This window comes from Terrapene carolina, unplaced genomic scaffold, assembly GCF_002925995.2.
Source record: "Terrapene carolina triunguis isolate 2854851 unplaced genomic scaffold, T_m_triunguis-2.0 Scaffold192, whole genome shotgun sequence".
NCBI classification, from domain to species: Eukaryota; Metazoa; Chordata; order Testudines; family Emydidae; genus Terrapene; species Terrapene triunguis.
In genome coordinates, this window is record NW_020664543.1 from 12,512,485 (window position 1) to 12,536,446 (window position 23,962).

The 23,962-nt window shown below is 41.3% G+C and overlaps 1 protein-coding gene across 1 annotated transcript; it reads left to right on the forward strand.

Moving 5' to 3' along the window:
* Positions 1–280: 280 nt before the first annotated feature.
* On the forward strand, positions 281–4,209 carry TOB1 (transducer of ERBB2, 1). Its single transcript, XM_024204324.2, has one exon. It carries the CDS (start codon positions 2,712–2,714, stop codon positions 3,681–3,683), a length of 972 nt encoding a protein of 323 aa, XP_024060092.1. The 5' UTR covers positions 281–2,711; the 3' UTR covers positions 3,684–4,209.
* The last annotated feature ends 19,753 nt before the right edge of the window (positions 4,210–23,962 follow it).

Below are 23,962 nucleotides of genomic sequence, written 5' to 3' on the forward strand. Positions count from 1 at the left end.
GGGGGGAGTGCAGTGGAGTGGGGGAGGGGGGTTGGCACACCCCTGGATGGGAGGGCGGTGGTGGGGTCTGGGCAGGTTGGCACTACCCCCATTGGGGGGAAAGGCAGCACAACCGGAGGGGGGGTTGGCACTGCCCTGTGGGGGGAGGAGGGCTGTGGAACCGGAGCTGGGGTTGGCACAGACCCGGGGGAGGGGGAGAAGGTACAGGACCAGGGGCGTGGGATTGGAACAGCCCTATGGCGGTGTGGTGGGGGGATTGACCCAGCCCCGTGGGGAGGGGAGGGGATCAGGGAAAAGAGAACCTGGGTAGGGCCTGACACAACTGCATAGAGGAGAAATGGTCCTCTGGCTGGGAAGGAGGTGCTTCGGTCAGTTGCACAGCCATGGCATGGGGGGTTCATTGTACGCATCATGGCTCGGATGAGTGAGTTTTGCATAAACTGACTAATATATATCGTTGTGCTTGGGCATTTTAACCAGCACTAACAGCCCTCTCCTCTAGGGCCCTGCCAAATAAGAGAAGGTTGAGGGGTGTCACTGGGAGTGGGGTGCACAGGAGAACTGGGTTTGGCCTTGCTGGTGCAGGAGAGAGTGCTTGCAGGAGAGAGTGCTTCCTCTCCAGTCATCCCCTCTTCCCCTTCATTTTGTCTCTTGTGCACTCAGAAAATGCTCTTCCTCCGTCTCTTGCTGCTGGAGCTCCCAGTGCTGTGAGCAGAAATCTAATGAGACCGAACTGCCTGGTTATGTAACTCTCCACACACAGCTTAAGGCTCTTGTTTTTAACCCCCACCACCATTAGAATAATTAACATGCTTAGATACCTTAGAAATGTCATCCTCCTTTTAAAAAAAACAAAACAAAACAAAAAACCTGTTTGCAGTGTTCAAGCTGTTTGGTTTATTCAGTGGCTTGTACCAAGGCTCAATTTTGAGGCTTACAAGAATTTGTAGTTTCTGCTCAGTGTTTTTGAGGATCATTTTATCCTAAAGGACATCGGGAAGGGGAGATGAAACAGATGGATTAATAAATCATTTTTAGTGTCCCTTTTAACTACCCCAATCAACTTTTCCATATCGAATTAGTCCCCTTTTGTAAATATCTTCTGTTTGCCCTTGATCTTTCCTTATCCCCACCCAGTGCTGATCCAGCAAACGTTTAAAGGTCGCCTTATCATACAGCCTCTCAGGCTGTTCCCATATCATGTTTGAGGGGGAAGTGGGGGAGATTAAAGGAGGCTTTAAAAATGGGGTTAAACTTTGCAAAACTACCCAATTGGGGCAGGAAATAAAAATAGGATTGCAGAATTTGGAAATTGGCTTTGACTTTTCCTGTTCCTTAATGACTGATTTACTAAATTTTGTAAATAATTGTTATGCTGGGCCAAACAAAAAAATTTAAGTAAAATACTGCTGTAGGTGTTAACTCAAAATGTATTGTTTTTTTCTGCTTAAGCTATGATTGAAACTCCATCTTTAAATCAGACTGTTATACTAAGGTATTGCAGGATTATCAGTAGTGAGGCATGTTATTTTATTATATTGCTCTTGTCCCTTGTTTTAATTGTATATTTATGTGAATTTCTGTTATACCCTTAATGAAGGAGTGACTTCCATGGCTCCATTTTATATATAGTATAAAATCTGAAGAGAGAGAGAGGAAAATGAGGATTGATCCTATTGGCTATAATAGCTTTATAAAATTCCCAAATATGTTGACATGTTTTAAAATGTGCATTTAGCTGATATTTAAGCAGTTTTATAGAAGATGAAAATTTTTGAACCAGTACATAGGAATGGATTCATTGACCATTACTACCAGCCATAATTAAGACAGAAAATGTGTATTTGCTCTATTGTGTGTGCACAGTGTGTATTTAAAGTATTCTTATAATAGTTCTAGAGGGAGAGGGAAAGAATCCCTGTCCTTCATCAGTAGACCGTTTCTTCAGTTGTATTTTCCATCAAATGCACAGTTGGTGCAGGTGTTTGGCTTTGACCTAAAAAGATATATGTGGCATAATTAAATTATTCGAGTGCCAAAATGCATCTAAAACAACCAGTAGATTTTTTTTTAGTATATCTGTAACTTAAAGCCCAACTGATATGTTTGCAAACCTTAAAATGAGAAGTGGTTCTTTGACTGAGACCTTTTATGCTAAATTAATAGCTTGGTGCTAAATTTTGCAGCTGAGTTCTATAAATCACCCAGAATAGGGGGTTGGTAATTGAACCCCTGACAGGCCTGGCACATTTAGCATTGCTATGACGTCCTAGACACACACTTGCTGCTTTGCAAATAACTTAAGGGCTGAACTGCAAGCTCAAATGATTTTTAAATGACTTATGCTGTACTCATTAAACACCTTCCTAATGCATCTTCCATAGTATTGTTTATAAGTTCTGTGGAATGTATTTGAGGTCCTCTGTTTTAAGTCATGTTGAAAGGCAGTATGTTACAAATGTCTTCTGATGAGAAATAACCTATTCTAGGTAGAGTATGAGGCCAGAATATTAGGCCTTGGAGCCTGATCTTATGCTTTCCTTATTTGGATATATTTGCTTTTTTTTTCTTAAAGGAACAAGAACACTCAAGGTGAAGGATAATAATCTACTAGAATCAGCACTTTGAATGAAATTTTGTTTCCCTGTGGCATCTTGAACACTTTTTTTCTTTGGGTTTTGAAACGGACGTTAAACTTTGGCATAGCAGCTATGCAGGTTGAAATCCAAGTAGCACTCAATTTTATTATTTCATATTTGTACAATAAGCTTCCCAGACGACGTGTCAACATTTTTGGTGAAGAGCTTGAAAGACTTCTTAAAAAGAAGTATGAAGGGCACTGGTATCCGGAAAAGCCATACAAAGGATCAGGGTATAGATGTATACATGTAGGGGAGAAAGTGGACCCAGTTATAGAACAAGCATCCAAAGAGAGTGGTTTGGACATTGATGATGTTCGCGGCAACCTGCCTCAGGATCTTAGTGTTTGGATTGACCCATTTGAGGTTTCATATCAAATTGGTGAAAAGGGACCAGTGAAAGTGCTTTATGTGGATGATAATGAAAATGGATGTGAGTTGGATAAGGAAATCAAGAACAGCTTTAACCCAGAGGCCCAGGTGTTCATGCCAATTAGTGACCCAGCATCTTCAGTGTCTAGCTCTCCTTCTCCTCCCTTTGGTCACTCTGCTGCTGTGAGCCCAACTTTCATGCCCCGCTCCACTCAGCCTTTAACCTTCACCACTGCCACATTTGCTGCCACCAAGTTTGGCTCGACCAAAATGAAGAATAGCGGCCGTAGCAGCAAGGTCGCCCGCACTTCTCCCACCAACCTTGGCTTGAATGTCAATGACTTGTTGAAGCAGAAAGCCCTTTCCTCCTCCATGCATTCGCTCTATGGGCTTGGCCTAGGCAGTCAGCAGCAGCAACAGCAGAAGACTTCTGCCCTTTCTCCTAATGCAAAGGAGTTCATTTTCCCTAACATACAGGGTCAAGGTAGTACCAGTAGCATATTTCCTGGTGACAGCCCCCTTAACCTCAGTCCTCTCCAGTACAGTAATGCCTTTGATATGTTTGCAGCCTATGGAGGTCTAAATGAGAAGTCTTTTGTTGATGGCTTGAATTTTAGCTTAAACAACATGCAGTATTCTAACCAGCAATTCCAGCCTGTTATGGCTAACTAAAAATAAAACAAATGAAATACAAATAAATCCTATTGTACAAGTTCAAATGCACGTACCCAAGGGTGTATCTTTTTTCCACTTCTTGAGACTTTTTTAAAGCTTGTAGTATGAATACATTCAAGCTTGGTTAGATAAATACAACATGCATCTTTTTTTCATTTGCCAGCCAAGCACAAAGTTATTTTATACTGACTGTACATTAAAAAATATACTCAAAATATGGCCTCTTACAGTATTTAAGATATAGCAAGGACATGGCTGATTTTTATATATATAAAAAATTGGCACTAATAAGTGGGTTTATTGGTCTTTTTCTAATTGTATAATTTAATTTAGTACAAAGTTTGTAAAATATCAGAGTATATATATTGTTTCTACAACATGGTATTGCATTTATATCTTTTTACTACAGTGATCTGTGACAGCTGCAGCAGCTTCATGTTGTATTTTTTTTACTGAAATTGTAAAATATCCATCTTAGACATCAATTATTCTAAAAAAAAAAAAAAAAAAAAAATTTAAAGTGTACAGAATATTCCTTAGTGGTGGAATTAAAATGTACGAAATATTTGCTTTTTTCAAAAAGAAACACAAATTGTATTTTCTGTTAAAAGTTTAAAGATTTTTGCTATATATTATGGAAGAAAATGTAATCGTATATATTAATTTTGTACCTACATTGTGCAATACTTGAAAAAATGGTATAAAAGTATTTTGAGTCAGTGTCTTATATGTTAAGAGGGACTGAAATAGTTTATATTAAGTTTGTATTAAAATTCTTTAAAATTAAATGGCTGTTGTGGTCTTTTTTACTATTGTGCTGAAGAGAAGAGCATTGCAGTTATTGTGTTGTAAATGCTAATGATGCAGAAAGGTCTGACTCAGTGTATCACAAAGGAATGATGGAAAGTGATTGCTGTACTTGACACACAGCAATAATGGGTTGCTTTACCTAAAATAGTTCTGGCAAAGCATACAGCTTAAGTACTTGGCTAGCATTATTTGACCAAACATTCACAAACAAGTTTTCTATATATGCAGTCCTTTACACCTGGATCAGGTGGTGGTTTTTAGTTTACCCTTGAGAATTAAGATTACAAGTTTTTTTTAATGTTGAGTTACTGTGTGATATGACATATCTAGAAAGGACTCAGGTGATGCAGTGAAATTCACTTCCCATGTAATCTGAGTGGATTTGAACTATTATCTCTAGAGGTCATAGACCAATGCATCAGCATTACATTTCTGTATTAAGAAGTAATAGCTCAGATAGTAGAGTGAATAAAATTTTTGATTTACAGTCAAGTAAACTGATCCTAAACTTTCATTTTATAATCCATTAAAAATTAATATAACTACAGTATTTGACAATGAATAAGTTATATTCCAGAAATAGATGGAACTGCTGTTCTAATTTACTGGGCTTCCAAAGCATGAACATTTTACTTTAGTTGTCCGTATGAGTGGCCGGAAGAAAATTCAGAGGCTGTTTGACTAGCCTGCTGCCTTGAGCTGACAAAACAGGTGGACTGACAGAATATTTTGGAGGTATTTTCCCCCATTCTTGCATGTTCTTTTGAGCACTGATGTTCATTGATTTTCTTGAGGGGTAATGGAACTCTTACATTATTTTTAATCCTTAAAGCAGCTAACAGAATCAACAGTTTGTTCAAACTGCCCACTGTAATTCCAGTTTTACAATGGGAGCAAGTTAATAGAAGTATAATTGACAGTATAGTGCTTCATATTAAAAATGCATTTTAAGCTAAAACTCGATAGTTAAATTTGTCTGAACCTTGATTTTTCTAAACCGGCCTTTGTGAATGAGGCTTGGCCCTAGCCCACTTGAGTTTAAAAGACCTAGGCACAAAATCACCATATGGTTTGGTTTGAGTAGAAGAGTCTAGCTTTTTCTGGGAGTAGCCGAGTACTGGAAGTAAAAATAAGGATGTCTGTCAACACCATGGAGCGGCGTTTGTCCTGCAGTGGAGAGAATGGGGGTATGAAGAAGTATTGAACTAGCAAAGGGATTTGTTAGGATAGCATTGTCAGTCCTGCATCTCTAAGTCCCATGATGACTAAAGTTCAAATGCAGTAATAGTGTGTGTGGTTTTTTTAGGCATTTATTCCTACCTATGTTTAACTAGCTTGTTTGTATTGAGTTCACCATCTGGCTTACCTTGACACTAATCAAGCAACAATGAACAAGTATAAATGAAATTCTACAGCTTAGTATCCAATTTTAAATGGAAGGTGCTTATTTTAAAAAGGAAATAAGTACCTCTGAAAGGTGTTCAAATTCAAATCTGGAAAATGTCAAGTAAATAATACCCTGAAAAATGCACTCTTTAACCTAATAATGCTGTTATGTATTATTGGTGTTCATGTGTCTAGACTTAAGGTGTTTGGATAATTGTTAAAAAAGACATTCAGCCTGGATGATAATTATCTGAGCTCCCTAGGAATAAGGTGGGAAGACGTGCAGCTGGTTTAGGAGGCTTGGATAACTGGGAGCATAATATATAGTCCAGAGTTTTTTTTTTATTCCCCATGTTTTAAATAGCCTGTAATAGGAAAGATCACCTTTGGGTTTCTTCTATCCTCTGCCCATTCCAAGTCATTCACTTTCATAGTATCCATCTCTGGTGTTTTATAGATGGAGGCTACCACCAGGTGAGGAATAATCTGCAGGAAGGAGAGACCTTTTTTATAAAAATCCGATATGCGGCCTATTTTATCCACTTAGTTGATCATGCACTGAAGTCTTGGAGTTCAATGTTACATCAAACATTTACATTGCAACCTTCTGTCCTAAATGAGTGCCAAGTAAATCTTCTCTTGTTCAGTTTACACATACCCAGTATTCTCCCATCACAGAAATACTTCCTTGTGAATACAGTGAGAAAAATGGCCAAAAGGGGATGGGGGGGGGGGGGGGGAAGGAGGAAGAATTTGCTCATGTGAGCAAGTTCTTCATATTTTCTCTTCTGAATGTGCAATTTATTCCTTTAAAATTGCCAGCTTTTAACTTCCAAAGGTGGCTTTGATGCTAAAGAAAGGGGCAAAAGTGTAAGTCTGCTTCTTTCCTCTGTGCATGAGTAATTCCTGCTCTTCCTTTGAGATACCACCCAACACAAGTTGAGGGGGGGAAAAATCACATGTCCTACCCTTAAAATATTAAACCAATCCAAGGTAATAGAATCCTTAGATATAACTAAGTTTTATAAATTGTGCAGGCTTGCAACGGTCTTGATTTTTGTATTTAATATGCACTAATTAATGGTTATATAATCACCATTTGTGACATTTAAGTGCAATTTATTTTAATAGTCCTTTATAAAATACTGTCAGGCTGTACATATTTTTCCATGTTCACACAGGCACAAAATATGTGGAGATCCTAAGTACCTCCCCATGCAGGAAATAATGCAGGCATTGCACATGTGATACTTTATATCCCTGTTCAGCAAGAATAGCATCTTTTGTTATAAACAGAAGATTGTAGGACTTCATCATAAGATCAAGCAATGAAGATGAATCTGATTTGTGGAGATAAAAATAGAACACCCATCCTCACATATTAGTAGGAAATCTCAATTACTCTAAATAATCACCTATTTTGCCACCCCTGCCCTTCAGGTTGAGCACCTGGTCTCTTTATTTAGATCAATATTGTGCTTGTTTTGTACAACTGGGACCAGAGTCTGATTTCCATTATGTAATCAGATGGTTACCCTGGTGTAAACCTGTAGTGTATCAAAGTAAGTGAAATAACTCCAGATGTACTGGTGTTATCTCCTTTGAAGTTACAGGAGCTGCTGTGGTGTAAATGAGATCACCTACTGCTAGAGTATTGTGCTGCAAAGTGCTCACAAAGGGCGCACTGCATTACCGCAGTTGGAGCTATGGCATTTTTTTCACTCAGCTCCTTGGGGCTGCTTTAGAACTGATTTTTGTTTTACTGGCACCCTTTTCTCAATCTTTCTTTTTTTTTAATGACTCAAATTCATTTCAAATATCTAGCATTTTACTTTCCATTATTTAACATAGTATTAACTCTCAGACTAAATTTGTAATTTAAATAGAACCTAGACTTCAGAGTGACAAAAAGTTGAAGTAAGATTATTGCAGAGCACACAGGAGTTAGGAGGAAATCCTGTCCTAGCCTTCAGGCTCTCAAAGGCTCCCTTTGCTGCACAAGGTGGGGAATGATTTGAGGGGTGGGGGTGCACACCCCTTTATGCAGTGTGAAGCAAAGTTCTAAGATCCTACTGTGTGGCAAAGGTGTGCAGGCCCAGTATGAGATGGATACAGACTCTACAGATCTTCCATGGTGGGTGGGTTGGTTTTGGGGATGGAGTAGGTTGTGGGGGCTGCTACAGGAGGATTTCCTTCTGCCCCCAAATACCTGCTTGGCTCAATTACTTGCACTGAGCATAGTATTTTTCCCTTATAACGTGAATCTATTCCTGTTAAAATCAATTGCAAAACCCCAGTGGAAATAGGTTCAGAACTGTAGCAATTATCTTTCCAGCGTGATGACCCTTAATTTTCTTTTAACTTTAAGACAAGCCTACATAATATTTTAGTCTTTTAAAAATAAGCTTTTAGGTTGGGGCTTGGCAAGAACTCACATTTTATGTATTTTTTTGTTTGTGCAATAACTCAGAATGGGTAAAGGTCTGAAGCCTTTATTTTATTAAATGGATCTTGGTTAATAAATTTTAGCCACGAGTTCTTTAAAAGAATTCTGATGATAAACCTATAATTTCAAGGTTTATAGTGGAAATTCTGGCATAAATGTAAGTGCCACACAGAATTCCATAATGAAACCAGAGCCTAGTGGGGAAAATATTTTCAGGGCAGAATTTTACCCCATTTAATAGTCTTGTAAATGGAGAAATAATTTTGAGGACATTTTTTAAAGGTTAATTTCAAAAATTGTGGCACATTTTTGCAATGTTTTTGATTTTTTTCATTTTTCTGATTTAAAAAGTTATAGATTCTAAAATTGGAAAAGAACATTATGATCATTTAGCCTGAGGTGTTGCATAATACAAGCCAAAGAACCTCATCCTATAATTTCTGCATCAAGCTATTGCATATCTTTTAAGAGATGCTGTATAAATAGGGCCCTATCAAATTCACGGCCATGAAAAATCCCCTTCTACGCCCCCTCCCCCCCAGTGAAATCTGGTCTTTTGTGTGCTTTTACCCTATACTATACAGATTTCATGGGGGAGACCAGCATTTCTCAAACTGGGGGTCCTGATCCAAAAAGGGGTCGCAGTATTGCCACCCTTACTTCTGTGTTGCCTTCAGAGCTGGGTGACTGGAGAAAGGCGGCTGTTGACTGGGTGACCAGATCTGAAGGCAGTGCCCCGCCAGTAGCAGCACAGAAGTAAGGGTGACAATACCATATCATGCCACCCTTCTGCACTGCTGCCTTCAGAGCTGGGTGGCCAGAGAGTGGCGGCTGCTGACAAGGGCCGAGCTCTGAAGGCAGCAGCACAGAAGTAATGGTGGCAATACCATGCCATGCCATCCTTGCTTCTGTGCTGCTGCTGGCGGCGGCTCTGCCTTCAGAGCTGGGCTCCCGGCCAGCAACCGCCACTCTCTGGCTGCCCAGCTCTGAAGGTAGCGCCACCACCAGCAGCAGCACAGAAATAAGGGTAGCAGTACTGTAACCCCATAACCTTGTGACCGCCCCCCACAACTCCTTTTTGGGGTAGGACCTCTATAATTACAACACCATAAAAATTCAGATTTAAATAACTGAAATCATGACATTTATGATTTTTAAAATCCTACGACCATGAAATAGACCAAAATGGACCATGAATTTGGTAGGGCCCTATGTATAAAGCTAGCTTATCCAAATGATTTATTTTGCATTTTTGCAAAATTGATATTTACCAGGGTCTTCCTTTCACAATACAGTCAATATAAAATGTATTCCTGCTTTATTTGTATAGTGTAGGATCAGACAAAAATAAGTATCAAATGTGAGCAAACAGAATAAATTTGCAATAAATGTGTCGGTCAAATTATATACATGCTGTCGCAACAAACTTGGCCAACTGCACAAAGGCAATGAACAGTTTTTAGCTGAGACGAACTAGTACCATCAATACTGTAGCAAATGTTTAAAAAAATCAAATCAGTAAGTTTAAAATCAGATTAACTTGTAGCTGATGGCTTAGGAACTGGTAATGGCAGACATAAGCTTTCGTTTTTAAGTCTATCTCAGTTAGGGTGACCAGATAGCAAGTGTGAAAAATCGGGACGGGTGGTGGGGGGTAATTGGTGCCTATATAAGAAAAAGCTCCAAATATCAGGACTGTCCCTATAAAATCAGGACATCTGGTCACCCTAATCTCAGTCCAGTCCAGGATGATAGCATTTAAAAAGTCACATCTGAGGCATTTGTGTAATGAGGTTAGAGGCTCATTGGCATAGCAGGGTGTGGAAGATTCCACAGCTGATGCCTAGTTATGTCACTTCTGTGGATAAAGGATCTCACTCTTTTGGGCTGAAATCCAGCACCTTTCACCAGCACAATTCTCCTGATTTTTAGTTTTGCTAAGAAGGAGATTCAGTTCATTTATTAATCATACAGCTACTCTGTGGTGCTGGAACAATTTTTATAGTGGGGGTGCTGAAGGCAGAAACAATGTATTTAGGTGGTTATTACTACTTCAAGCCAGGAGATGCGCCAGTACCCCTATTGCCAGCACATATGCAGCTATTCAGACAAGAAGTTACTAGGTGGTATGTCACATGACTTCTTGGGGACTCTAGCCATTGTTGTTACAGTATCTTCCAATCCATTCTAAAATCAACAGGGTGAATCAAGGGGGATGATGGCACGCTGAATAAAGAGGGAATTGAGTGGCAGCAGGCCAGATCCTCAGCTGCTATAAATTGTTGTAGCTAGAGTTGCCAACCCTCCATGATTGTTCTGGTGTCTCCAGGAATTAAAGATTAATCTTTAATTGAAGGTTATGTCATATGATGAAAGCTCCAGGAATACCTCCAACCAAAATTGGCAACCCTAGTTGTAGCCTCAACTACAATTGATTTGAACTATAATGATAATCCACACGTTGAGGATCAGTCCCACATGCACATAGGGACCTGCTGCCTATATATTCCCTTTCCATTTTATTTCACATAACCATCTTAGGCTGCTGCACAAAATAGCTTTTGCTGTGGCCAGCCAGCCATGGCAAATGATTACCTCTGGCTGCTGTAGGAAAGTCACATGGCCAACAGTCTAGTACTTTGTCTGGGCCACTGCTTTGACTGAAATGTTTACCAAAAAAAAAAAAAAAAGTCTGTGACTAGTAAACCGTCCAGTTGCATTTCTGAAATATCAAGTTACCAAACAACTAGTTGTTAAATCAGCTGTTTGAACCAACATGGGACCAAATCCGAGTTCACTTTAGAGCTCTGATACCCTAGACTGTTCTATTAATGTTTCAGTAATAAATACCTCAGTTTGTATTCCTAGTTTTGAAGCAGATGAAGCAAACTGACAGTTCAGCACTCTTTTTTCATATCATCAGCAAGTTGATTTAAATTGAGTGTACAATGTTGGCTGCATTCCTTTCATGAGCAGCATAAAAAGTTTGCTAAATTGAAGTGCCAGAATTGTAAAATCCTGCTGAAGTGATTGTTTCCAGAAAACAGTAATGGGACTAGTTAACACCGTTACTGTGGTAGCGTTTGTGGCTTTTGTCCTGCTGGCTTTATTTTAGTGCAGGTAGTAAGGAGGTTTGCAGTACAGAAGGGAAAAACATTTAAGACTTGTATGGATAAACTGCATTCCTTTTGGCATTATGAGTTCTTTACCTCACTGATAAAATATGATCGGTGTGCACAACTGAGAACAGGTGTAAAATATTTTTAGAAAAACCTTGGCATATAATGCAGATCTCCACCCCTTTTTCCTATATTCCTATTTTTATTAAAAAAAATAACTCATGGAATATTGATGTTTGTAGATTTTATGGAACTTGCTATGTTTTATTGTGTAAATCTGATGATATCTGTGTCACTTCATCAGAGTAACTGAGACTGGGGTGACCTCTCCTCCTCCAGTTGTTCACTGTGGCTATTTTAAAACTAACTTGTTATCTACATGCCTTCATACTGTTTACATAACTGCATTTTCTTTCCTCCATTCCCAAGAAGAAAGCTGAAGGAGAACAGTGGCACCTTGGTTGGAAGCTAATTGTTGGAGTTAGCTCAGCATCCATATCAGTTTCTATGAACGGGTTATGATGTCAACAGATCTGGGCAATGCATTTAAGTAACTTGACATCATAGACTTTAAGGCCAGAAGGTACCATTGTGATCATCTAATCTGATCTGCACATCGCAGACCACAGAACCTCACCCACCCACTCCTGTAATAGACCTATAACCTCTGGCTGAGTTACGGAAGTCCTCAAATGATGATTTAAAGACTTCAAGTTACAGAGATTCCACCATTTACTCTAGTTTAAACCAGCAAGAGACCCGGGCCCCATGCTGCAAAGGAAGGTGAACTCCGCCCCCCCCTCCCCCGGGTGTCTATCAATCTGACCTTGGGGAAAATTCCTTCCCAACCCTGAATATGGCGATCAGTTGAATACTAAGCATGTCAGCAAGACCAACCAGCCAGACACCTGGGAAAGAATTCTCTGTAGTAACTCGGAGCCCTCCCCATCTAGTGCCCCATCTCTGGCTGTTGGGGATTTTTGCTACTAGCAGTCACAGATAGGCTACATGCCATTGTAGGTAGTCCCATCATACCACCCTCTCCATAAATTTACCAAGGTTAGTCTTGAAACAAGATAGGTTTTTGCCCCCACTGCTCCCATTGGAAGGCTGTTCCAGAACTTCACTCCTGTTTAACAATACACTAATTCCCAGCTCTTCCCCTCAAATGTCTTCTCTTGCTTTTCTGCCTCTCCCTCCCTACCCCGGTAAGGACCTGCTGGTCTGGTGCTCCTCTCATTCAGTAACTGATCTCCAGTTGCTCTGCTTTACTAGGATCACTTATCCTGCTACTCTGCTCATCCAGACCTCTTTTACGCTCCATTTCATCCCATTCTCATCTCTTAAAACCAAATGTCCTGCCAGCCCCACACATCCACATCAGAAACTGTTTCAACCCTGACTAGCAGCCTCAGCAAGAGGCCTGGCATTAACTGGCCCATGGAGCCTGAGCCACACTCTCATCCCAGTTCCTCCAAGTTGAGGCACAGTGGACTTCAGTTTCTCGGCTGTTGAGAGAGCATCCAGTCACCAGCACTCCCCTAAGCAAAAACAAAGCAAAAATCACCACAAGCTTATAAGGATAATACGTGGCAAGCGTGGTAGAGTTAAGGTATGTACAGACAAGATGAGTGCTCTGTGTGTCACTGATATAAAGCCCAAGTGCACTTGGTGTCTCAGAGCTCCGGGGTTCCCCCGCCACCTGCACTAGCTCGGAGCTCCAGGTCCCCCCACGGCAGCTGGGAGCTGCGGGGACCCCCACCACCCATAGTGGCTCAGAGCTCCAGGGCCCCTGCCGGCTGACAGCTCCAGTCCCGCTGCCCCGGGGCTGAAGCAGAAAATGTCACAGACATAATCTTAACCTTACTTATAAATGAAGGGGCCCATTCAGGTATCTGTGAGTGCCCTATTAATAGGGTGACCAGATGTCCCGATATTTGGGGCTTTGTCTTACATAGGTGCCTATTACCTTCCACCCCCATCCCGATTTTTCACAGTTGCTGTCTGGTCACCCTACCTATTAATGCTGAGACAAATCAAGGGAGGCAGCGTGGCGTAGTGGATAGAACTCTGGACTGGGACTCAGGAGCCCTGGATCTGCCACTGGCCTGTTGGATGACCTTGGGTAAGCCACTTCACCTCTCTTGTTCCTCTGTTTCCCCATCTGTAAAATGTATATAATGATACTGACCTGTAAAGCATTTTGAGATATACTGATACAAATTCTATATAAGAGCTTAGTATTATTATATTATTAGTACTTTTCTGCCGTCAGTAGTGACCTTGTATTGAGCTTGTCCAGTTTTCTCAATACCCATTACATTTCCTCAGTGGCCAGCCTGGCATTCTCTGCTTTCATCTCCTTTAAGTTTTATGGCCTTTGATCGTCTAGTTTGCATCCTGCAGTTCAGCACATTGAGATGACTTTTAGTTTTCAAAACAAGAAATGCACAAAATAAGCAAAGCACTTGACTTCCATCATTAGTTGTGTGCAAGAGCCTGACTCATCCATCAGTGAAGCAGGAAAGCTTCAGTAATCTGTGCTCTCGTTAACAACGTTCAAGGAACAAATGCTGCAAGAATGACTGTTATAAGCAATACCGTTTACATGATATTAATTAATTAATCACGTAATCATGCTGTAATAATCTCTTGTATGTATATAACCCCTTCCATCCCAGAGCGTCCCAAAGCACTTTGCAAACTGCTTCACAAACTAGATATATGGGGATTATGATGCCAGCTACTGAAATGCAGCCATCTTGTGGGTGGAATGCAGCAATACACAGCAACATGATACAACAGTTTCTGACAGGAAGTGAAGCTAACTATATCTACTTGGAACTGCTGGAGTGAATTTAGAGAGTCAAAATCAGGGCTGCGCGGGGGGCGGCAAGTGGGGCAATTTGCCCCGGGCCCCGCAGGGGCCCCCACGAGAATATAGTATTCTATAGTATTGCAACTTTTTTTTATGGAAGGGGCCCCCGAAATTGCTTTGCCCCAGGCCCCCTGAATCCTCTGGGCGGCCCTGGTCAAAATATAGCTATTCAAGTTGGTATTTGCCTAGGACACTGAGGTTAATGCCCCGCCTCTTAAGATGAGTTTTGGTGCAAGATTTTGTAATAAGAGGTCAGGGCTTTGGTTTGCGATCTCATCTGAATCTGGTATTTTGATTGATGCACAAGCTGCTTCCTCAGGCTTAAACTTTGGACTGTGATTCCTGTGCTGAAATAGAAGATGAACTATGTATAAGATGAGTGGGGATGATATGTGAAGTAGACTTGACTCTGATGCTCCCCCAAATTCAGGGTATTTGGATTGAATATCCTCATGCGGCCCATTGTAGAGGTAGGCCTAAGCCATGCCGTTCTGATCCAAATCCAACATTCCTGGGCTTTGGCTCTGGAATCCTTATATCTGCATTTGCTTGAACAAAAGGGTTCATTTTAACCGGGTGCGCTGAGGAGGGCTCTCTTTTCACTTGGTTCCCAGTTGGCTCTCTGGAAACAATTAGCTGTGCTAGAGTACTCAGCTTTGAATAACTTTGGAGAGTGGCCCTCGATAGGACATTGTTGCATCAGATATTTTTGTCTTTTGTCAGATGTCATTAGCTATATTTGCTAGCAACAAGTCATCCAGTAGTTGTTTTTCGGAAGGGGGTCAGGATCATATAACTCTTTCATAGCCAGAGGGGAAATGCCCATAGCTGTTGGCATTTGTCAAATTACTGCTGTAATTATCTGTTTGATCCATAGACTCTTCTTTCACTCCCCACTCGTGCTCCTGGATTCCAACCCTGGGCCATATTCTTCAGCCTTCTCTGTAATTCCATTTATTTTAGGGGTTTGAAATCAGACGGGCAGCAAAGACTGAATAATCTTCTGGCAGTTGTTTCTTTCTTTACATATTTTTTTCTTAGCCATGTAATAAATCCTTCTGTGGAGACAGGACTGCTACTTAGGGATGAAAGGATATGGCCTATTGATTTGAGCACCAAGCTCAGTATCTGCTACTGTCCTGGGGCAAATCTCTTCACCTTGCTGTGGCTCAATTTCCCCATCATTACAACAAGGTTATAATAACGTTTACCTGCTTCACAGAGGTGTTGTGGGGTTCATTTAATGTTTGAGATCCTCAAGTGAAATCTATCTATATGAGGTACTTATATGGCCCTCATCATCATAGTATCTGAGCACCTCACAATCATTAATGGATTTTATCCTTACAACAACACCATGAAGTAGTAGCAGTCTCCCCATTTTACAGATGAGGAACTGGATAGATTAAGGGTAGGCCAAAGATCACCTAGGAAGTCGGTAACTTAGCTAGGCATTGAACCTTTGCATGGTGAGTCCCTTCCAATGTCCTATCAAGTATCCCATCCTTCCAAAAGTGACTACAGAAGTGACACTATTAATTTATTTTTCAACTGTACCGTATACTCCACTTAATCAGGAGGTGCTTAATTAGGACAGCTCCTTTATTGGGACAGCTTCATGGGAACTGATGTAGCGCCTAACAAGTTAATGGCAAAGATTGCTGCTTAACTCAGACAATAGAAGCATAAATTCTTCTCAACAGGGACACATTTGGCTGCATGGTGCTAAGGGCTGATGTAACACTTCATCAGGTGTTAAATCGGTATGTAACTCTAAACTCCAGCTTTTCCGTACAGAGGTTGGTAAGAACAGATTAAACGAAGAAGAGATTAAATAAAACTGGAATTCTGTTAATATTATTTTCACCCATTTGAAGTCCTTTTTTGACTGTTTTTTAAATGGTTTCTTTTAAATGGCCACTCCGTCAGTGCAAGCGGCTGTCTCAGTTAAAGGCATTCTGTGGTGTCTGGTTTGTTCTCATGTTGCCAGCCAGCACTGACCTTTTGCTGTTTGTAGCATAAGAGCTGTCTGTTTTTACATAGATCAGGTGCCAGTGATGCTAAGCAAAGCACTAACAGCAGCAGAAGCCTTGATGACCATATGTCTCTCTGGTTCATTTTGTTAGGGAATGAGAAGAACCTGAAACGCCTGCGAAACAGGGATTCATGCAACCACTTTTCTCTTTGGATATTTCCCCCTATATTTAAAAATGACACATGATGTTTTTTAGGCTGATCCTTTTGAAAAGGCGATTAACGCTGAATGCTAGTCTGAGGCCTGGTTGAGATGCAGAGCAACACCAAAACATACGTGACAAATGTCCATGGCAGCCTTTGCTGTATCAACGACTCATTCGCTGAGGTACAGCTGTCCCATTAGCCGTTGTAATGTACTGGAATAAACGATTATTCAGCCATGCTCTGATATTGCAGAAAGATAAGGGAGAAAATATTTCCTTCACTTTTCCTGTTTTTAAAAAAACCCTAATTGCTCTAAAATTATACAAAGCTTCACAAATAAAAGTGGTGAGAAGTTTTGGGGTTTTTTTAGTCAGTGATAACAGCATTAAGCAAGTAGTGAAGGAAACTAGAGAGAGAGAGAGAAAAGAACTAACAAAGAAAAGAAATAGAGAGGAAATAGAGAAGAGGGGAAATTTCTCCAGCATTCCCCTAAGCTTCCTCTTTAGTGAACACTCCAGTTTATTCCTTTCTTTTTTATTTTTTTTTTACAACATTAATAAAAATGGAATGTCAAGGAAAGGTATTGGACTGACAGTTCTGCAGACTAAGGGCCTGGTCTACAGCCCGTTGTAGTCAATGGATAGACTCTCATTGACTGAATGGACTTTAGCTCAGGTGCTGTAGTCCCCTACCTATCCTCAGCACGGGCAAAGGTGGCAGTGCAAGCTTTCCCCACATCTCTGGGATGGAGGTTCCACTTCTAGGGGTGAGAACATAGTTCAGTTTGCATGCCTGAACCGTACCTGGCTTCTGTCTGACGACAGCCAACAAGGGTGTCCAGCCAAAAGATTTTTTGAATGTGTTGTCGACATTTGTGCATTAGGAATGGGGTTGAAACCACCAGTTCATTTGATGCAGGCAGCTGACCAGCCACTGGATAGTACAGTGACCTAGCCCTTCAATGGAGCATTTAATTCATATTAATGAATCGCAGTATGTTCTTGTGTGTGAATTGACTTTTTCAGCCAAAGAAGGAGACTGATGATGGAGGATGGAGAATTGGGTTCATGTGAGGGTCAATACCATCTAGGATGCTCGGTTCCCTCAGATGAGACAGGGGAGTGGATGGTCCTATCTGGGGTGCCAACCCCTAGGTGGAGGAGCAAGAGTCCAAGCTCTGCCTGCTCATAGCCTCTGCAGCCCACCTCCAGCAAAGCTTACATTCTCCTCCCATTCCATGGAGAATGCACATTGAGGCTGCAGAAACGTTTACTCTGTGGAGCAGAGCAGAACAGATACTTGGGCTGCATGCTACTGCCTAGGACTTGGTCCCATGGGCCTGAACATGCACCAGTCAAAGGCATTGACCTCAGTGGGAACAGCTTCAGACCCTATGGGTCTATGTCATGGAAAGAAAATAGACAGTAGTTGTGTGATGCTGGAGAAGCCTTGTGATGGACGAATGGGCATGTGGGGGTGGGAGGAGAAGGAGGTAGCTCTGTGTTTCTACACCCCTGTGTAACAGTAGCCTAGAGCTGGCTCACCACTCTGTGTACTCTATAATGCCCATCTTCCCCCACCACTCTGCATGGGCCAAATTGGGAGATAATTGATTACGACTGGGTGGTTAATTAGTTAACAGAGGGATTCAGCTGTCAGCTGGGGACTGTTGAATGGGAAAGATGGAGGTTGAAAGCAAGGGTAAGGAAGCAGAGATCTCAGAGAGGTAAGACCTCCCTCCCCTGTGCTTCAGGAGCACCATTGGGTCTCACAAGTGGTCGGTGGGGAGGTTGCCAACAGGCCCTTATTACAAGGGACATCCCTTATTTTTTCATCTCTGTACAACAAGATCGGGAGTTGCTGAGTGCTGCAAAAAGCAGCAAGAAATATGCCTGGTGAATGTAGGTGAATACTGCTTAGTTTTATTATTTATTATTAATTATGATGATGATAATAATATCATGGGTGGGCGGGGATGCTAAGAAAACAGGCCCTTATATTTGAAATACACTACAATGTTGGCAATCGGGTGAAGGTGAAAAAACATATTGAATATTTACTGAAATTTTACTGAATAGTATAAATTTTGCAAGCTAGCACAGGAATTTTGCAGCCTACGAAGAAAGGGGTCGGGGGACAGGCTTTGCTAGGTCTGATCCTGAGCCAGGAGGTTGAATTGCTGAGTGGGATTGGTGCTTTTCTGTGCCATCCCCCTTCTCCACCCTAGTGCCTGCTGGTGGCTGGGCTGGGCCCTCTGCTCTGGCCACATGCCTGGTGCTGAACCAGCCCAGCCCTGCCCCGCCCCAGACGTTGTTAGGAGATGGTGGCGGAGTACATTGGTAAACTGACATAAGAGTGTGTGAGGACTGCTGGCAAAGAGAACTCCAGAGTGAGGGAGCGCACCCTGTGACACCCTCACAAATCAGGATTTTTTGGTTTTGTTTTTCAAAGCCCGCTGACTTTGGGATTGTCGTAAGAAGATGGCATGGCAGTGGCATAGTACAATGCAGCCCGAGGAATAGCTGTATCTAAACAGAGTAAGGCAGTGGTTCTCAACCAGGGGTACACGTATCCCCGGCGGTATGCAAAGGTCTTCCGGGGGTACATCAACTCATCTAGATATTTGCTTAGTTTTACAAGAGGCTACATGAAAAGTACCCGCAAAGTCAGAACGAACTAAAATTTCATACAGACAATGACTTGTTTATACCGCTCTACATACTATACACTGAAATGTAAGTGCAATATTTATATTCCAGTTGATTTATTTTATAACTATGTGGTAAAAATGAGAAAGTCAGCAATTTTTCAGGAATTGCGTGCTGTGACATTTTTGTATTTTTATGTCTGATTTTGTAAGCAAGCAGATTTTAAGTGAGGTGTAACTTGGGGGTATACAAAACAAATCAGACTCCTTAAAGTAGTCAGGGAAGGTTGAGAGCCACTGGAGTAAGGGACCATTTCGTCTGGCCACCAATGCCAGATATTGCAACCCCTCAGCAGCCAAGATTAACTAGGACACTCGAGCTGAGAGTGGTTTTTAATACGGGTGGGGCTGCAGGCAGGGCATTCCCAGGCATTGGTGTGGGAATTTATGGTGCTGCCGCACCCCCTGGCTTGAAATGGTTTCCATTATATACAGTACAGCATTTACAGTTTGGTTCAATGGCTCTCAGCACCCCCGCTATACAAATTGTTCCAGCACCCCTGTTCCCAAAGGGGATCCTGAACTCGGGAACTCAGAGACATGTATTCTGTTGAATTCTAAGGTATTCTGCAAGGCCCATCTGTATCTCTCACTTTGTGAGTGGGGGTTGGGTTAGAAAGGGGTGTAGTGGCTGGGGTAGGGGTGGTGATTTCTAGGAAGCCACAATAACACTTCCCTCCTCTGTATACAATGCTGTAGCATGCTGCTTGGGGTTGGAAAGATGGAGTATTATGGCTCCCTCTAAAACCACCCCCTCCTAAACCCATTTCTTTGAACCCCAGCCAGCGATGAGCTAACAGCCTGCCTGGAGCATAAGCATGGATAGGTCTCATAATTTTATCCTAGCTCCTATAACTGCAGATGCTGTTGTTCATATAAATCTCTGATCCTCTTTTTAAAAACTTACTAAGCTACTTGCCCCCTCAGTAATATCTTGTGGCATTCCAGCTTTCACACTACCCAGAGAGCAGAACCTCTGTTTTGCAGCCACTACTGATCTGTGCTATTTGAGTGGCCATTTAGCTCCAATGCTGACTGAAAAAACCATAAAGACCAGAATTTTCAGCCGCAAAAAAAAGAAGAGAAACATACTCAAAGACGTTTCCCCTCAGGCCCTTTAATCAGCTGATGGGATTTCTTTTTTCAGTTGTTTTTTTGGGGTGGGGAAAATGTTGCTTTTCCTCCTTTTTATTTTACGCCCTGGATACTGCTCCCAAATCAAATGATACTTGGGAGACACTTGCCCAGGATCGCTTAAAATGGAGTGAAGTCCTACGTGATGGTCGCCTGCATTTTGAATTTGCTCGCCGACAAGCCGACAAGGACAAGAGGCGCAGGAGGAAGGAGAGACTGGTTTCCAGTCATGGTCAACAACCTCCTGCTGAGCCTGAAAACATCTGCCCTCATTGTAATAGAACTTGTGGTTCAAAGATTGGCCTTATTAGCCACCTGAGGTCCCATAACTCCCATGGAAGATGATCATACTTGGTAACGAGTGATCGCCCATCACATCATCATCACTCACTGCTAGTTGAAGCCTTCCCCAATCCACAACTCAAAAAATCCCTCACCTCCAAAATAAACACACCAGCACAAAATTCTGCCTTCAGTTTCATGTGTGTAACATCCTCTGGACTTTAATGGAAGTCCCATGTGACTATCTACGTGATCAGTCCAGTTGAGATCAGTGGGTCTGCTTGCATGAGTAAATTTGCTCCCCACTTCAGTATTTGCGGAATCAGACTGTTTGAATCTGTTTTCACCCAAGCCCATTTTGTACTGACAGGCAGAGCAACATACTATCGCTGATTCAAATTAATATTAAATGAAACAACTGCCTTGCACATAACCACTAATGCTTTATGTAAACTTTACAAATACATAGTGGTTCTAGATCCACATTTGAACAAACAAATTTAATTTTTAGACAAACCAATATACCCTGCATGAAAACTAAGTGAACTGAAACTCCAAGCCAATAGCAGTTTTGGATGAATGCGGGTTCTGGCCTGAATACATTATATAAACAAACTAACATGTTTGAAAGCAAAACCAACAGAGTTTGCAAACACATTTATTTTAGCCACAAACCCATCTGCTACTACCAATAATGGATTCACAAAATGATTGTGTATTTGCTCAGTTCACAGTCCGATGAGTTCTGCATAAATAGCGCGATTCACATAAACCAATACGCCACACACACACACACACACACACACACACACACACACACACACACACACACACACACACACACACAGATGGTAGGCGTTTGTATTGTCACCTGTGCAGCATCTAATGTTGTTTGGATTTTAGAGCGGCGATATAAAGTTTTTAAAAGCCCTGTGATATTTTAATAGGCAGTCTATAAAACTGTAACAATGCACACTTAATAATTGTGTACGACTCCTGCACAATGGAGCTTCTGTTAGCATCAGTCCTGGAGCTACTTCCTAGCAAGCTACAGCTATAAGTGAAGGAAAACTCCAAATTACAGATGAACATAGGCCAACTAGATCTAATATCTAATCACTGCAAGTGAGTATAGATACCTGCCCACGAAAGCTTATGCTCTAATAAATTTGTTAGTCTCTAAGGTGCCACAAGTACTCCTGTTATTTTTGCGGATACAGACTAACACGGCTGCTACTCTGAAACCTTTCTTTTCTAGGTGCAGTAAAGGAGAAGCTTTAGAGGAAAGGAGAAAATATTTGGGCTACAATATGAGAAACATATAGAGTGATTTAAACAGTTACCTACTGATAATGTAGAGCCTGTTCCTGCAAAGTGCTGAGTTGTCAGTGGGAATTGAACCCAGAACGTTACACACTATACAAGCATAGACCTCCACTGCTAAAGAACTAAGTACTGTAGGAAGAAGCTGTAGCAGACTTTATCTATCCACTAGAGGGGGGATGTTGTCCCCTACAGTGGTAATGTGGGCTACTCTGAACACTCAGCTCTTACTGAAGTCATATCCCCTAGCTTGAACTAGAGCTGAGCAAAGGGTGCAAAATACTATCTGCAGATGTTTGGCTGACTCTTCGTGCCCCTGTAGCATTGGCTTTCCACAAATATTCTGGGAAACTAGTTTCCTGGCAGGGCTGTTTGTGGAAACAGCACTTTTTTCTGTTTAGTTCAGAATGTTTCTGGAAATTAAATTTCAAATTCACAGTTGTGATCATTTACACTGGAATTAGAACAGGAGTGCTTGTGGAATTGTGATCCAAAGAGTTATGCTCATCCAGTCAGACAAAAGAAGCCAGTCCAGTCGAAACAATAGGTCAAGTGAATATCAAACAGTTGAAACAGTCCTCATTATGGTTATTATGATTATTTTAGTCTTTACAATCTAGTAGGGCCTGGTGGCCCAAATTAGGAATCAGAGTCTTATTGTGTTAGGTGCTGTAGGTGTATATAATAAAAGTCAGTCTCTGTTCAAAAGTGCTTACACTCTAAACAGCCCGAGAGTAGCTCATGGGCTGTAATATGTCTCCATAAAACACACATGGAATAATTTAAAATACAGCTGTAGAAAATAAAACAAACAAACAAATAAAACAAAGCTGTAGAAAGGCAAAACAAATCCCCCCCCCCCAATCCACCGGCTATGTGTGAATAAGAAAACAGACTCAATTTGTCAAATACTTCCTTTGTTACAAATCACTTGCTAGTGAGCAAATCTCACCACCCAACAGCAGTAGTAGCAGCAGCAGCAACTCCTCTTGAACGTTTTCTCCTTTTGCCTGCTTAAAAAGTTGTAAAGCTAAACCTGAAAAATAAAATTAATAAGTAGCTGGCATTCAGGTGCATCTTGGGATGAATAAATTACACCAGCCCATGAATGAATGACTGTGTGTGTGACAGGGTGTGTGTTTATGTGTAAGCTGTCTAGATATATGGGTGTGTTTGTGACTGTCATGCAGGACTAGACCACAGAAGCTTATAATTTTGCAGGATAAAAGCCAGATCAGGAAGACCCTGTCCAAAGGGTGAAGGGGGAAAAAAGGCACACAGAATCTTAAATTAAATCTTTTAAAAAAGATAACATAAAGTCCAGAGGCAGAGAGGAAGGCACAATGTTACTAACCCTTGTAATTTTTTTGATCAGGTGTCTTGTGATATTTGGTGTGTTTTGAAAGCTCCAGCTGCTGGAGTCATGTGGCTAGGTGAGAATCTCAGCTTTCATTTAAAAAAAGTTTGTAGCCCTTGTGGTAGCAAAAAAAAGCTTGAAAATGTGACACCGCCTGCCAGTGGCCCAGTCATCTTAGCAGAACTGTGTTTAAATCCTGTTTTATGCCAAAAAGCAAATTACTAGAGTAGATCTGATCAATCATGAACATTTGTTTGGCTGTGATCACCACATGAACGTTCAAGCACTGGGGCTTTGCTTACATTAATACTTCTGAAAATCTCCTTTTTACCTTGAGTGCCAAAACCAAAGGGAGAATTTTGTCTTTGCCATTTACCCCGTGCTGGTTAGTTACATCAGACACAAGATACTGTGTCCATCCCCTGATTAGAGGACTCTTTTAACTCACTAACACAATGCAAATTGTGAGTTGCAAATATCACAACCAAATATACAATTTGAAAGTCGTGGTGTGTTAGTTAATTACCTGAGTCGGACACATCTGTTAGCTACAATAAGTTGTACCAGGAATTGGGAATTTGATTGCAGTGTTGATCTTTCAGATGATCTGCAGATCCAAGATTATTCACTGAAGTGATTCGTGAATAACTGGG